Source organism: Pseudophryne corroboree, chromosome 2 (genome assembly GCF_028390025.1).
Source record: "Pseudophryne corroboree isolate aPseCor3 chromosome 2, aPseCor3.hap2, whole genome shotgun sequence".
NCBI classification, from domain to species: Eukaryota; Metazoa; Chordata; class Amphibia; order Anura; family Myobatrachidae; genus Pseudophryne; species Pseudophryne corroboree.
The window spans coordinates 808,100,176-808,117,213 of NC_086445.1; the positions used below are offsets into that span (position 1 = coordinate 808,100,176).

The window sequence follows — 17,038 nt, forward strand, 5'->3', positions numbered from 1 at the left end:
TTTCTTTAGTACCATGCTACAAAAGATGTAAACAGATGGAATATTCAGATGAACAAGAAGCCATTATAGAGGAGGATGATGGAGACGGGGGATGGGTTGATACATTTCATCATTCAGGTATTTTGTGCTCTTGGAGTTTTTTTTTTCTTCTTTTTGCTGCTTTTTAGTTTACAGTTTTAATCAATGGGATCATTTTTTTTCCAATGTTCAAGGGGGATCAGTAGGCCTACTTTAAAAATTATATTTAGCTTTTGAAGATAATCTTCCCAGTCATTAATGTGAAACCATCAGAGAAACACTTGACCTCTACCTTTACAGTAAGCTAAAAGTAATAAAACATGCTGGCGCTGGATGTGGACTAGTACATTTGTGTAAAGTTAAAGTGTAAACATTATACCAGGTTATTACTTTTGTCGATGGTTATTGACTTGACAGTAATATTTAGGTGTCTTTCACTGTTAGACTAAAAGTACATATGCCACCATATTCGGTTCCAAGTTCTCCATTCTTCAAGTTTCTCTGGGTCTTATTCGTTGTCATTAATAACCTGGTGCCAAGAGCAATTTTGTGATATAATTACTAACCACAAAATAACCGCATTTAGCGGTCATTTGTAAGTAATCTAATGAAAATTATTGAATTATTTTTAAATCTGTATATTTTCTATTTGCAGAATATGAAATACCACAGACACAATTGATATACTACCTGTCTTAATGTTTGCCAACTTTTTTTTTAGCATTTTATTTTTAAGAGCTGTATGAATCAATGACTGAATGTCTATATTTGAAATGAAACATTTTACCGAGTCTTTCTCTCCCTCTCTGCAATTTATCAAATTTGCCCAAATTGAAGCCAACAGTTTTTCCTCCTACCATAATTATTTGGATTTGTGTGTAGCATGTCTCCCAACAAGGAATCCTATTTTTATACTGGTCACTAATCTTTCTCTGAAACGACAACTTGTATGCCACTGCCTTTAGTTGCTGTTTGTCCTTTATGTACGATGTTAGTGCCATAACTTTTTTTGTCTATTAGGCGTGAACAGCATCACTGAAGCAGTGAAAGAAATAACTCTTGAGACCCAGGTAAGATAAAGAAATAGTCTGACACATAACTGGTAGATTACAATATGGTGTGAACACTGAGAAAGAGTAAGCTGTTGCTGATTAGTCTGAGGTAACCAATCCTAATCAGTGAAGTTTTTTTCAAAATTAACATAGATCTAATAGCATTCTTAGGGCTGGATTTAATTACATGCGGTAATTTACCACACTGGGAAAAGGGTGATTGCTTAACACCTGGGGCTGTTTTACTACAGCCCCTTTCCTTGCCCTGTGAATGCCGCTAATGCATGTTAACCGATAGACCAGCATAAATCCCCCTGGCTATAGGTTATAGGCTTTTTGCACCCGCGATCATAACCTTTAACACTGATTTCTGTTCGCGCCTCGTCAGGCTCAAACAGAAATCCACGTGAACTGCGGGCTGTCGAGGGCTATAATCGCATAGCCCTGGCAGATCGATTAGCCCGTGGTAATTAACCCTGGCTAATGATGTTTGCAATTACACTGTAATTTATATGATGTATTGTTTCCACATCCTTGTAAGCAAGCCATACACCATGCCTTTATCTTTATAAGGATTCTGGGAAAGCTGCTAGCAATGACGCATGCAATGCTGACGATGATGACGAGGAAGGTGAAGCAGCAGATATGGAAGGTAAATCAGTGGGCACTGCAATTTTCTAATTAAAGGGTGTTATTCTGTAGATCATATAATAATGTGTATACTTTTTTCTGTCAACATATACAGTGTTAACTCCATGATCCCAAAATAACCAAAACAGGGCATGTTTTCAGTAAATCTTTAATCCTGCATAGATTAATTCCTTATTTAAGTGGGATCATTAATGATAGCATGCATTCCCAAGAAAGTGGGTATTTGAGGGCCAGAGTTGAGATGCCTTGAACTGAAATAAGGCTATGAACTGGTAACTTGAAAGCAAGTGTCCTAGATTGAGGGTTTTTTCTTTTTCTTTTTTTTTTATTAACAATTTCTCTGCTTATTATGGGTTTGTCAGCTTTGGACAGATCCAAAGAAGCCAGGTAGCAAGGCGCCCAACAAAATCACTGACTGCTGGTGTTTAAAGTTCCTGCTAGCGCCTTGATTTGTTAGCCTGGTTCTGGAAATCTATGTTTTGCTCACTGCTAATTTCAGCTACTTGGGTAGCTGTAATAAAAATCAATAAAGTTGTAGGCTGGTGTGAGAGTTGGTTGGACCTTTTTTGAGTATATACAGACAGATGAAGTATGCACGATAATGGTGTTCTGACTTCTTACAAAACAATTACAGATATTCAGTTTGTTTGACATGTTCTTTAAGAGTTATTAATAGTCTTTCTCAGCTGTATGTATGTATGTGTGTGTGTGTGTGTATATATATATATATATATATATATATATATATATATATATATATATATATATATATATATATATATATATATATAAAAATTTATTTTAGAATATAATATATATTTTTTTTTCTTCTGTTTTTCAGAATATGAAGAAAGCGGATTGCTGGAACATGATGATGTACGCGGCCAAATCTCAAGTATTTTAAAAACCAGTGGTTATAGAATTTTTTCATCTTAAATGAAAGCGAATTAAAGACCTCGGCCATAATGTTAGGTTGTATGCAAACTTTTTATCAAGAAAGGAGAAGCTGGCTTGCGTTTTTATATTTTTGATTTTCCCCATATTAAACTAGGCAACTGTGGACACAAGTAAAATCATAGAGGCCAGCAAACCAAAAGCTGATGTTGGCAGTGAAGATGCCATCTTACAGACCAGAACATATGACCTTTACATCACATATGACAAGTATTACCAAACACCAAGACTTTGGCTATTTGGTTACGACGAGGTACGTCATTAAGGATAAACAAGGTCCTACTGGTTATAACATTCTGAAAAAGTATGTTTCCAATTTCTATGATAAACCTCTAAAAATAAGGAGTTTTAGTTTTGAGTGTGTTTTTCAAGGTGTTAACTTGCATGAAGAAAGGTGGGGAGTGCTTTTTGTTGTGCCATAGAGAGGGGATAGCCCGTGGTTGTGAGCTGTTACATGCATCTCATTATAGCACTGATCTTCATGCACACACAGTCGCAGCTGGCAAATCCTGTTAGCAGCATTTGTTTTTGCTTAGGTTTACAGCACCATTAAGTATGTATTGCCTATATTTTATTTATATACGTGTAATGAATGCATGTAATACTCATTTAGACACTGGATGCGTCAGAAGTAAAAAGTGAAGGGTATCTGGTTGATAGTCTACAGTAAAAAGATACAGTCAATAGGCTGACCCTAAATTGTCAACAGGGTCAAAAGATCGACAGGTAAAAGGTTGACAGTTCTTAACTTTGACAAGTTTTTTGTTTTTTTGTTTGTTTTTGTATTTCTTAAATGGGAAAAAAAAATCCACTTTTTTTTTTTTTCTTTAACATTCATGCGGACTACGTTTGGAAACAGTAACCTGTGCAGCGATAGCAGAGCGAGGCACCTTGCCCAAAGCGTGGCGAGTGTACACGTTTCCACTAATTTAGCTCAAATATGGTGAAACGTACAAAACACCCAAAAACATTTGCCAACCATTTTCATGTCAACCTTTTACCTGTCGACCTTTTGCATGCCAACCATTTGGGGTTGACCTATTGACTGTATCTTTTTACAGTAGATCTAATAAGCCATACCTAAATGAAGGTAATTTAGCACTGTGTGTGTGTGTGTGTGTTTGTATATATGTGTGTGTGTATATATATATATATATATATATATATATATATATATATATATATATATATATATTATATATTTATTTATTACAGGTTGAGTATCCCATATCCAAATATTCCGAAATATGGACTTTTTTGAGTGAGATAGTGAAACCTTTGTTTTTTGATGACTCAATGTACGCAAACTTTGTTTAATACACAAAGTTATTAAAATATTGTATTAAATGACCTTCAGGCTGTGTGTATAAGGTGTATAAGAAACATAAATGAATTGTGTGAATGTAGACACACTTTGTTTAATGTACAAAGTTATAAAAAATATTGTCTAAAATGACCTTCAGGCTGTGTGTATAAGGTGTATATGAAACATAAATGCATTCTGTGCTTAGATTTAGGTCCCATCACCATGATATCTCATTATGGTATGCAATTATTCTAAAATACGGAAAAATCCGATATCCAAAATACCTCTGGTCCCAAGCATTTTGGATAAGGGATACTCAACCTGTATATGTATGTATGTATGTATGTATATGTATATATATGTGTGTGTGTATGTATGTATGTATGTATGTATGTATGTATGTATGTATGTATATATATATATATATATATATATATATATATATATATCTAAAAAGAAAGACAGGGGGGGCGCTCCATAGTGCAGAATCAATTTTTAATTATAAAAGCACACTCGCACTGTAGTTTAAAACACAGCAATATATGCCCGTACCAGAACAAACTCCGCTGTGGGCTTAATACCACATGATATATAACACAAATGCCCCCGGCAATTTCTCCAAACCTCCGGCAGATCTCCTGAGACAGGACCTCAGCCCCGTGCCGCTGGACCGCTGGATACAGCCGCCGCACGTCGGGACACCGTCACCCGTCGATAACCACCGAGGCAGGAGGGGGCACGACCACACACGTCAGCAAGCCACGCCCCTACGCGTTTCGTCACAGACTTCGTCAGAGGGCTGGCTTGCTGAACGTCAGACATTACCTTTTAAAACAGTTCTCACCAATCAGCTACTTCCAATAATTAAAATACACACAGTGCACACACCATAGACCGTCCATGTCTGGAAACAAGTGTCTTTCATTAAGTTAAATTATACAATTAACTGGCTAGTTGTTTAAACACATATTTTTAATATACTGCAGTTAGATCGAGTGAGACCCAGATTAAAGAAGTGCTATCCTTCATATTGCAGTTTAGTCAATCCTTTAAGGATAAACATTAATTTAATTATATGAGCGGTACTTGTGAATAATAAGATGATTAATCAGCAATTAAGACTGACATTCGCCAGTCTAGTGTGGGAGCACTTTACAAGAAATTTCACAAAAACAAAATAAACCACTTCTATTACAATGTTCCATTTGGTCCTAAACATATTAAGATGAGATATTTAACAGCGTTAAATCAACACTTTATATAACCCTTATTTACTTTATAAAGGGCCACAAGTGTAAGAGATGTAAAGAGCAGCAGGTATAAGGGACATATTAAATGGCATTTCTATACATAGTAACTTCCTATAAAGGATTACACACGAGTACCACGCTGCGCACTCTGCTCAGCTAGTATTCATAAGTTAATATTTAATTAAGATTAACTGATCACAATATTTTCTAAATTGTTATAAAAGTTACCAAAGTCAGAAGCGGTATTGGTATAGGGAACCACTCAGACTACAGGGTTCATCACCAATAAACTCATATTCATCGTTCCTCAATAAATGGCGTCAGTTCATAATTTTCATTTAACCCCTTTGGTATCAAAGTACTTAGTGTTATTATCCAAAAGGTTTCCCTTTTAATCAGTTTCTTGTCACGACTACCTCCTCTTTGGTCTTGCATCACTTGTTCAATTCCCTTAAATCTCAATCCCTTTGGGTCACTATTGTGATGTTTGTGGAAATGTCTCGGCACACTATGGTTCATTACCCCATTTTTAATGTTCCGCAAATGCTCGAGGACCCTAATCTTTAAAGATCTTTTAGTTTTCCCTATATATTTAAGCCCACATGGGCACATAAGCATGTAGATACTAGATAATATAGCATGAATTACAATTAATAAAGGAGTTAATCAGGTGTTGTTCATTTGATATATTACCTTCAAAGTATTTTGCACCTTTTAATCCCTGTGGGCATATTTTACATGATCCGCATGGATAAAACCCTTTTATATTGCCAAGTGTTATCTTATTACTTGGTATGCGATCATCTGATACTTTTTGTAGACAGCTCTTTGAAATCATGCTTTTTATTGTCTTAGCTCTCCTATAGACAATGGTGGGCTTAGTGGGAAGATTTTTACCTAATATCGGATCCATTTGTAATATATGCCAATTTTTCCGTAAGATCTTCTCTACTGTCTTATTCGCATCATTAAATTGCGTACTAAAGGGGCATAGTAGTTTTGAATCATCCTCCCCCCATTTCTTTTTTTCCTTATATTGAAGCAATTCTTCCCTCTCCTTACTTCTGGCTGTGCATTTTGCTCTTTCTACTAAGCTGGTGGGATAACCCCTGTCACGGAATCTATTAGTGTAAATGGTTGACTGTTCTTCATATTTTTCTATTCTAGAGCAGTTCCTTCTCAATCGTGTAAATTGTGAAAGAGGTATATTTTCTTTCCATCTGCCCAGGTGACAGCTATCAAACTGCAAATAGCTATTGCTGTCAACCTTTTTAAAGTGTGTGGATGTTTCCACTACTCCAGTATAAACTGATTGTGTTGAATCAAGTACCAAGTCAAGGAATTCTATTCGCTCCCCACCTATAGTATGTGTGAATTTGAGATTAAATTCATTTATGTTGATTTTACTCATAAAATTTTCAAATTCAACTTCATTACTATCCCAAATAATTAGGATATCATCAATATATCTCTTAAAAATAACAAGATGTTCTTTCATATCTCCAATCAATATTTCACTTTCCCACTGACCCATATAAAGGTTAGCTAGACTTGGGGCACAAATACTGCCCATCGCAGTCCCGCACAGCTGTATAAACCACTCATCTAAAAAGGTAAAGTAATTATGTTTCAACACAAATTCCAAACACTTACACAGAAAATTAATCATATGTTCAGTCATTTCGGGATCATTGATCAAGGTTTGTCTTACAGCTTCTACTCCCTTTTTATGGGGGATAGCTGTATACAGAGATTGTACATCTATTGTGCACCACAAGAACTTTTTTTGCCACTCTATACCTCTGACTAGTTGCAAAACTTGAGTGGAGTCCTGAACATAAGATTCTAGTTTTACCACATATTTTTTCAGAAATATTTCTATATATTCAGAGAGTCTAGACGTCAGTGAACCAATTCCACTAATGATGGGGCGACCTGGGGGATGGGACAGATTTTTATGAATCTTAGGAATATGGTAAAAGGTTGCCACTCTTGGATTCTTATTAAGCAGATAATTATATTCCTCTAAATTAATACTGCCATTCTTTAGACCTTCAGTCAGCAATACTTCAAGTTCTTCTAGGAACACATTTGTAGGATCTTTTTCAAGTTTAGAATAGGAGACTTTATCTAGTAAAAGATTATAGGCCTCTTTTTCGTAGTACTCTCTATCCATAACCACTACCCCCCCCCCCCCCCCCCCTTTGTCAGCATTTTTAATGATTAAATTTTTATTATCAGCCAGTCCTTTCAGAGCTTCAAATTCCTTTTTTGTTAGGTTTTTATTTTTCAGAGAGGAAGGGATTTTGTCTATATCATTCTTCACTATTTTAGAGAATAATTCTATATAAGGACCCTTTGATTCAACAGGGTAATACGTAGATTTTGATTTTAAACCAGACAATGAGCCTGTGCTCAAATTCTTATTTTCCCAGTTTCTAATAGGTGCATCTGATTTTCTCAGAAAGTGGCGTTTTAACGTCAAATTTCTCATGTAAAGGTCTAAATCTATATACAAATTAAATTTATTCGGACCACAAGAGGGGGCATAATTCAGACCTTTTTTCAAAACTACCTTCTCAACAGGTGTCAGGGCAGTGCTTGAGATGTTAAAAATACCCTCATCCATCTTTTTTTCAGCTACAGGTTTCTCACCTTTGCCTCTCTTCTTGGTAGCTCTTCTACCTCTTATATATATTATTGCTAGAAAATTAGACCACGCTAAAGTATATTTTTTTAGGTGGATTCCATATTCAGGTTTAGAGAATATGGTGGAATTGTTTATCGCACTTGGTCTACAGTGACGGGAGATCAGGGTGGGGATGATATTCAGTTATGCTTTTTTTATCGTGCCCAGAGATGTCGGGTTTATCCGAGTAAAGTTACGTCTGAGTCAGGCCGGCGAAACCAAGTCCCTGATAAGTGCTGGAATCGGGACTAATTGGATAGCTGTAATTTACCGCAGCTAATTGGATACTGCCATGTGTATGTTTAGGTGGCAAATATGTCCAACTTTTTGAGCTCCACCTCCCACATTCTTGAACATTACGAAGCGATCTGGCTATGATCATGACTTTTTACATGGACACGAGTAGGTAAGCATTAATGGAAACGGGAAGTAGTCCTGGTGTTTTGCCAAGTCACCCTGGTGCAGTGGTTCTCAAACTGTGTTCCGTGGCACCCTGGGGTGCCTCAGGACACTTGCAGGGGTGCCTCAGGTTGGTGGTCCAGCACCAATTCAAATTATTTGTGGTCAATGTTATAGAAAAAAACAGTGCTGGTGACTGCTAGTCCTAAAATCTGAGGACAAACAGAAGCAAATCTTGTCCCTCACCACACAATTGAACCTAAGGAAGCCATTTAAACACAATTTACTTAATTTAATATTTCTTTCTAAATTTCTCAATAAGAAACTTTTGGCCTTGGGTGCCCTGAAAACAATTCTGATAGTCTAGGGTGCCGTGATTCAAAAAGTTTGGGAACCACTGCCATAGTGGTTAGCACTGTGGCATAGTGGTTAGCATTGCTGCTTCACAGCACTGAGGTCACAAGCTTAATTCCCTACCAGGGCCCTATGTTCTCCCTGTGTTTGCATGGGTTTCTTCCCACACCCCAAAAACTTGCATGTTGGTTAATTGTATATTGACAAAAATGTGCCTGTGTATGTGCATCTGTAAGGGAATTTAGACTATAAGCTCAATGGGGCAGAGATTGTTATGAAGGACGGATAGTCTCTGTAAGCACTGTGTAAGTTGGTGGCATACTAAATATAGGCAAGTACAATAATCCGCTGTTTCCCGGGGCTCCTGTTTATGTTGATTAGAGTCAGACTTTGGGTGCTATCCAATTAGCAACTTTAGTGTTGCGAAAAACAGATGCTTTTTTTTGGGGGGGGGGGGGTTCACCCTGTTCACCCCTATCCAGTTACCTTGTGCGAAAAACACCAGTTTGTTTGTTTTTTGTGCGAAAATACATAGGTTCCATGAAAAGCAGCAGGTCTTTTTTTTGCGCTGCACTTTTTGCGTAAAAAAATGGTCACTTATCGGGGATTAGGCTTTGCCTGCCTGAGGCAGCTGAAACCTATTCCAGATAAGTGCCGGCATCTGGGGGATAAGCGCCGGTTATCGGTGATAATAGGCTAGCCCCCGGTAGACCATTAAGTCGTGGTAAATTACTGCGGCTAATTTGGATACTGCCCTTTGTATTAATGATAAAGCGGTTGAGGAGTGGAGTGTTTTGCCTGTTTGTATGAGTGCAGTGACCTCAAAGTGCGGCAAAGATGAGGAGCATTCACAGGTCACTTATTTGTATAATAGGTGTAGTAAAACATGAATCATTACAGACCACATGCTACGTAACCCTGTCTTACTATAATCTGTATATCCTTAATAAGCGTTTAAGTCTGTGGTCCACAAAAATAAAGACGTTTCTTTTTAGAAATATGTTTCTACTCTTCCTGTTTTGCGCTATTACAAAATAAAAAGTTGCATAAGAATTAACGAATAACTATTGCAACACAAAAATGTAAGATTTGAACACTGTTAGGATTTCAGGTCTCTACATTTAAAATATGCTGAATCATAAATTGCATATAAAAAGGAAAATAGGGTTTCGGGATATCATTTTTGAAACAGAACACTTTTGTTATTTGATCTAGTACAGTTATTATTTACTTAGCAATTTAAATAAATAAATAAAAAAATCCGCCACCAACAAAGTTACTAAATGGTTGTGTCCTCTGTCCTATACGTGGGCAAGCTCTTTAGTAATCTGCTCCACATAGAATTCGGCTAAGCACCTTGGAAAATGTGACAATCCTATTTTAAACCCACTTCCTCACCAAGAAAGACAGATTATTAATATAATTTCAGCAAGTGTATGCAATGTCCAGCATCCAACTGCTATGGGACTGCACACCTCAGCATGTCCTGCAAAAGGTTTGACATATACAACAAAACTGTGGCAGATCATGCTGTAATGTGTAGTTCCACAGCAGCTGGAGTGCAGCACATAACCTAGCCCCCAGTTTACAGTTTGCATACATTGCCTGCAAGCTCCAGTTCTCTAGAGCTTATACTGGTTGGCTGACATCACTAGTGGTCAGTAAATTCTGTTCTAGGAGCTTGGATATTTTGATTTTCTACTTGCTGATTAACTAGCATATCAATAGAGGCAGCTCACAACAGTGATCTTTATATTTGAATTTCTCTGACGTCCTAGTGGATGCTGGGAACTCCGTAAGGACCATGGGGAATAGCGGCTCCGCAGGAGACTGGGCACAACTAAAGAAAGCTTTAGGACTACCTGGTGTGCACTGGCTCCTCCCACTATGACCCTCCTCCAGACCTCAGTTAGAATCCTGTGCCTGGCTGAGCTGGATGCACACTGGGGGCTCTCCTGAGCTCCTAGAAAGAAAGTATATTTAGGTTTTTTTATTTTACAGTGAGATCTGCTGGCAACAGACTCACTGCAGCGAGGGACTAAGGGGAGAAGAAGCGAACCTACCTAACTGGTGGTAGCTTGGGCTTCTTAGGCTACTGGACACCATTAGCTCCAGAGGGATCGACCGCAGGAACCGGCCTTGATGTTCGGTCCCGGAGCCGCGCCGCCGGCCCCCTTACAGAGCCAGAAGCAAGAAGTGTTCCGGAAAATCGGCGGCAGAAGACTTCAGTCTTCACCAAGGTAGCGCACAGCACTGCAGCTGTGCGCCATTGCTCCTCATGCACACCTCACACTCCGGTCACTGATGAGTGCAGGGCGCTGGGGGGGGGGCGCCCTGAGCAGCAATATTAAGACCTTGGCTGGCAAAAAAAATCACAATATATAGTCCCAGAGGCTATATATGTGATAAATACCCCTGCCAGAATCCATAAAAAAGCGGGAGAAAAGTCAGCCGAAAAAGGGGCGGGGCTATCTCCCTCAGCACACTGGCGCCATTTTCTCTTCACAGTGCAGCTGGAAGACAGCTCCCCAGGCTCTCCCCTGTAGTTTTCAGGCTCAAAGGGTTAAAAAGAGAGGGGGGGCACTAAATTTAGGCGCAATATTGTTTATACAAGCAGCTATTGGGGAAAATTCACTCAGTTATAATGTTAATTATATAGCGCTCTGGTGTGTGCTGGCATACTCTCTCTCTGTCTCCCCAAAGGGCTTTGTGGGGTCCTGTCCTCAGTAAGAGCATTCCCTGTGTGTGTGCGGTGTGTCGGTACGGCTGTGTCGACATGTTTGATGAGGAGGCTTATGTGGAGGCGGAGCAGATGCCGAAAAATGTGATGTCGCCCCTGTGGGGCCGACACCAGAGTGGATGGATAGGTGGAAGGTATTAACCGACAGTGTCAACTCCTTACATAAAAGGCTGGATGACGTAACAGCTGTGGGACAGCCGGCTTCTCAGCCCGCGCCTGCCCAGGCGTCTCAAAGGCCATCAGGGGCTCAAAAAACGCCCGTTACCTCAGATGGCAGACACAGATGTCGACACGGAGTCTGACTCCAGTGTCGACGAGGTTGAGACATATACACAATCCACTAGGAACATCCGTTGCATGATCCCGGCAATAAAAATTGTGTTACACATTTCTGACATTAACCCAAGTACCACTAAAAGAGGGTTTTATGTTTGGGGAGGAAAAGCAGCCAGTGTGTTGTTCCCCCATCAGATGAGTGAATGAAGTGTGTGAAAAAGCGTGGGTTCCCCTGATAAGAAACTGGTAATTTCTAAAAAGTTACTGATGGCGTACCTTTTCCCGCCAGAGGATAGGTTACGCTGGGAGATATCCCCTAGGGTGGATAAGGCGCTCACACGTTGTCAAAGGCACTGCCGTCTTAGGATACGGCCACTTTGAAGGTACCTGTTGATAAAAAGCAGGAGGCTATCCTGAAGTCTGTATTTACACAGTCAGGTACTAGACTGAGACCTGCAATTACCTCAGCATGGATAGTGCTGCTGCAGCGTGGTCTGTGACCCTGTCAGACAGGGATACTATTTTACTAACATAAGAGCATATTAAAGACGTCGTCTTATATATGAGGGATGCACAGAGGGATATTTTGCCGGCTGGCATCCTGAATTAATGCAATGTCCATTCTGCCAGGAAGGTATTAGAGACCCGGCACTGGACAGGTGATGCTGACTTTATAAGGCACATAGAGATTCTGCCTTATAAGAGTGAGGAATTGTTTGGGGATGGTCTCTGGGACCTCATATCCACAGCAACAGCTGGGAAGAAAAACTTTTTTACCTCAGGTTTTCCTCACAGCCTAAGAAAGCACTGTATTATCAGGTACAGTCCTTTCGGCTTCAGAAAAGCAAGCGGGTCAAAGGCGCTTCCTTTCTGCACAGAGACAAGGGAAGAGGGAAAAAGCTGCACCAGTCAGCCAGTTCCCAGGACCAAAATTCTTCCCCCGCTTCCTCTGAGTCCACCGCATGACGCGGGGGCTCCACAGGTGTAGCCAGGTGTGGTGGGGGGCGCATCTCGAGAACTTCAGCGTCCAGTGGGCTCGCTCACAGGTGGATCCCTGGGTTCTGCATGTAGTATCACAGGGATACAAGCTGGAGTTCGAGGCGACTCCCTCTCGCCGTTACCTCAAATCAGCAAGCTGTACTTCCAGCAGGTGAAAATCAAGCTACCCCTCCTTCAGCAAGGCCGGGGTTACTATTCCACAATGTTGTGGTACCGAAACCAGACGGTTCGGTGAAACCAATTTTAAAATTGAAATCCTTGAACACTTATATACGAAGGTTCAAGTTAAAAATGAAATCGCTCAGGGCGGTTATTGCAAGCCTGGACGAGGGAGATCACATGGTATCTCTGGACATCAAGGATGCTGACCGGTATGTCCCCATTTACCATCCTCACCAGGAGTACCTCAGTTTTGTGGTACAGGTTTGTCGTTACCAATTCCAGACGTTGCCGTTCGGTCTGTCCACGGCACCGAGAGCATTTACCAAGGTAATGGCCGAAATGATGATACTCCTTCAAAAAAAGGGAGTTTTTAATTATCCCGTACTTGGACGATCTCCTGATAAAGGCGAGGTCCAAGGAGCAGTTATTGGTCGGGGTAGCACTATCTCGGGAAGTGCTACAACAGCACAGCTGGTTCCTACGACACGTCTACTGTTCCTGGGGATGGTTCTGGACACAGACCAGAAAAAAGGGTTTCTCCCGGAGGAGAAAGCCGAGGAGCTGTCATCTCTAGTCAGAGGCCTCCTGAATCCAAAGCAGGTGTCGGTGCATCACTGCACGCGAGTCCTGGGAAAAATGGTAGCTTCCTACGAAGCAATGCCATTCGGCAGGTTCCATGCAAAAGCTTTTCAGTGGGACCTGTTGGACAAGTGGTCCGGATCGCATCTTCAGATGCATCGGCTGATAACCCTGTCTCCAAGGACCAGGGTATCTCTACCGTGGTGACTGCAGGGTGCTCATCTTCGAGAGGGCCGCAGGTTCGGCATACAGGACTGGGTTCTGGTGACCACGGATGCCAGCCTTCGAGGCTGGGGGGCAGTCACACAGGGAAAAAACTTCCAGGGACTATGGTCGAATCAGGAGATTTCCCTACACATAAACATTCTGGAACTGAGGGCCATTTACAATGCCCTAAGTCCAGCAAGACCCCTGCTTCAAAACCAGCCGGTACTGATTCAGTCAGACAACATCACGGCGGTCGCCCATGTAAACCAACAGGGCGGCACAAGAAGCAGGATGGCGATGGCAAAAGCCACAAGGATTCTCCGATGGGCGGAAAATCATGTGTTAGCACTGTCAGCAGTGTTCATTCCCGGAGTGGACAACTGGGAAGCAGATTTTCTCAGCAGACACGACCTCCACCCGGGAGAGTGGGGACTTCATCCGGAAGTCTTCCAAATGATTGTACACCATTGGGAAAGGCCACAGGTGGACATGATGGCGTCCCGCCTCAACAAAAAGCTAAAAAGATATTGCGCCAGGTCAAGGGACCCTCAGGCGATAGCTGGGGACGCTCTGGTGACACCGTGGGTGTACCAGTCGGTGTATGTGTTCCCTCCTCTGCCTCTCATACCTAAGGTACTGAGAATAATAAGAAGGAGAGGAGTAAGAACTATACTCGTGGTTCCGGATTGGCCAAGAAGAGCTTGGTACCCAGAACTTCAATAAATGATCTCAGAGGACCCATGGTCTCTGCCGTTCAGACAGGACCTGCTGCAGCAGGGGCCTTGTCTGTTCCAAGACTTACCGCGGCTGCGTTTGGCGGCATGGCGGTTGAACACCGGATCCTAAAGGAAAAAGGCATTCCGGAGGAAGTCATTCCTACGCTGATTGGGGCTAGGAAAGATGTGACCGTACAACATTATCACCGCATATGGTGAAAATATGTTGCTTGGTGTGAGGCCAGGAAGGCCCCAACAGAAGAATTTCAACTGGGTCGATTTCTGCACTTCCTACAGTCAGGAGTGACTATGGGCCTAAAATTGGCTTCCATTAAGGTCCAGATTTCGGCTCTGTACATTTTCTTCCAAAAAGAACTGGCTTCACTGCCTGAAGTTCAGACTTTTGTTAAGGGAGTGCTGCATACTCAGCCTCTTTTGTGTCTCCGGTGGCACCTTGGGATCTCACCGTGGTGTTGAGTTTCCTAATGTCACATTGGTTTGAGCCACTGAAAACCGTGGATTTAAAATGGGTGTAGTACGGGTGACCGGCGGTCTCCTGACCGCCGGTCACCTTACCGACGCCGGGATCGCGGCAGCATACCGACGCCGGGATCCCGGCGGGGAGGGGCGAGTGCAGCAAGCCCCTTGCGGGCTCGCCACGCTGCGGGCTCGGTGGCGACCTGCGGTCGCCACGGGTTCTATTCCCACTCTATGGGTGTCGTGGACACCCACGAGTGGAAATAGTCCCTGTTGGTCGGCATGCCGACCATCGGGATAGTGAGCCGTCGGGCTCACGGAGGAGGTCATGTGACTGTCGGTCAGCCGACCGGCGGTCACATGACTACCACCCATTTAAAATATCTCACGTGGAAAGTGGTCATGTTGTTGGCCTTGGCTTCGGCCAGGCGTGTATCAGAATTGGCGGCTTTGTCATGTAAAAGCCCTTATCTGATTTTCCATATGGATAGGGCAAAATTGAGGACTCGTCCCAAGTTTCTCCCTAAGGTGGTATCAGCGTTTCACTTGAACCAACCTATCGTAATGCCTGCGGCTACTAGGGACTTGGAGGATTCCAAGTTACTGGACGTAGTCAAGGCCTTGAAAATTTAAGGTTTCCAGGACGGCTGGAGTCAGGAACACTGACTCCCTATTTATCCTGTATGCACCCAACAAGCTGGGTGCTCCTGCTTCGAAGCAGACGATTGCTCGCTGGATTTGTAGCACAATTCAGCTTGCGCATTCTGCGGCTGGACTGCCGCATCCTAAATCAGTGAAAGCCCATTCCACGAGGAAGGTGGGCTCTTCTTGGGCGGCTGCCCGAGGGGTCTCGGCTTTACAACTTTGCCGAGCTGTTACTTGGTCAGGGTCAAACACGTTTGCAAAATTCTACAAATTTGATACCCTGGCTGAGGAGGACCTTGAGTTCTCTCATTCGGTGCTGCAGAGTCATCCGCACTCTCCCGCCCGTTTGGGAGCTTTGGTATAATCCCCATGGTCCTTACGGAGTTCCCAGCATCCACTAGGACGTCAGAGAAATAAGATTTTACTCACCGGTAAATCTATTTCTCGTAGTCCGTAGTGGATGCTGGGCGCCCGTCCCAAGTGCGGACTGTCTGCAATACTTGTATATAGTTATTGCCTAACTAAAGGGTTATTGTTATGAGCCATCTGTTAGTGAGGCTCAGTTATATTTCATACTGTTAACTGGGTATAATATCACGAGTTATACGGTGTGATTGGTGTGGCTGGTATGAGTCTTACCCGGGATTCAAAATCCTTCCTTATTGTGTCAGCTCTTCCGGGCACAATGTCCTAACTGAGGTCTGGAGGAGGGTCATAGTGGGAGGAGCCAGTGCACACCAGGTAGTCCTAAAGCTTTCTTTAGTTGTGCCCAGTCTCCTGCGGAGCCGCTATTCCCCATGGTCCTTACGGAGTTCCCAGCATCCACTACGGACTACGAGAAATAGATTTACCGGTGAGTAAAATCTTATTTTACATTACATGCAATACAAGCACAGATGAGCTGAGAGAATTAAATATGTGTCTTGGCAAGCTAATGGTCATAATAGGTTCAGTATGTAAATTCAGTGGGTGGTATTCAAATGATATATCACGCCCAATCTCCTTTCTAAAATGATCCCCATTATCGCGCATATCAAGCCCATAGTAATCAGGTTTAGCAGCGTAAAGGGTTGGGCGCCTCGCTACTCCAGTGGTAGCGAGCTGAAATTATACCACATTCATCAGCAGAAATAGACTGGGTGTGGATGGGGGTCGAAAGAATTGAATACTGCCCATTATGTCAGCATGGGAATATCTACATGCAACTTATCAACATACTTGGTATGTTGACATTGGCCATGCTGACACTCCTCATGTCAACACTGATGAAATGTTGACATGATTAAAATGTTGGCAAAACATTCCTGATGGTCCCGTGGTGACTTATCTGGTCCAGAGGCCCCAGTGGTTTCTTCTATGTCCGGCAGTGAGCTGACTTGGACTTTTAGCATTTCCAGCGAGGAGTATGACTAACCCTAACCCTCCCCCTAGTGTCTCTCCCTAACTTCCCCTCCCACTGCCTAACCCCAGTGTTTAACCCTCCCCTCCCATAGCCTAACAATAATACTCGCGCCCAACAGCCTAAACATAACAGTTGGCATTCTGAGAATGTTGGCAAATTGCA

The 17,038-nt window shown here is 42.2% G+C and overlaps 1 protein-coding gene across 2 annotated transcripts in view; it reads left to right on the plus strand.

Annotated features, from left to right (window-relative positions):
* Positions 1-17,038, plus strand: part of ATG3 (autophagy related 3) — a 120,929-nt gene that overhangs the window by 75,153 nt on the left and 28,738 nt on the right. For both annotated transcript variants that reach the window (XM_063955641.1, XM_063955642.1), the window contains exons 5-9: positions 10-117; positions 1,039-1,088; positions 1,644-1,722; positions 2,563-2,597; positions 2,773-2,928. In XM_063955641.1, the coding sequence (XP_063811711.1) occupies positions 10-117; positions 1,039-1,088; positions 1,644-1,722; positions 2,563-2,597; positions 2,773-2,928 (428 nt within the window). The remainder of the gene's footprint in view (positions 1-9; positions 118-1,038; positions 1,089-1,643; positions 1,723-2,562; positions 2,598-2,772; positions 2,929-17,038) is intronic.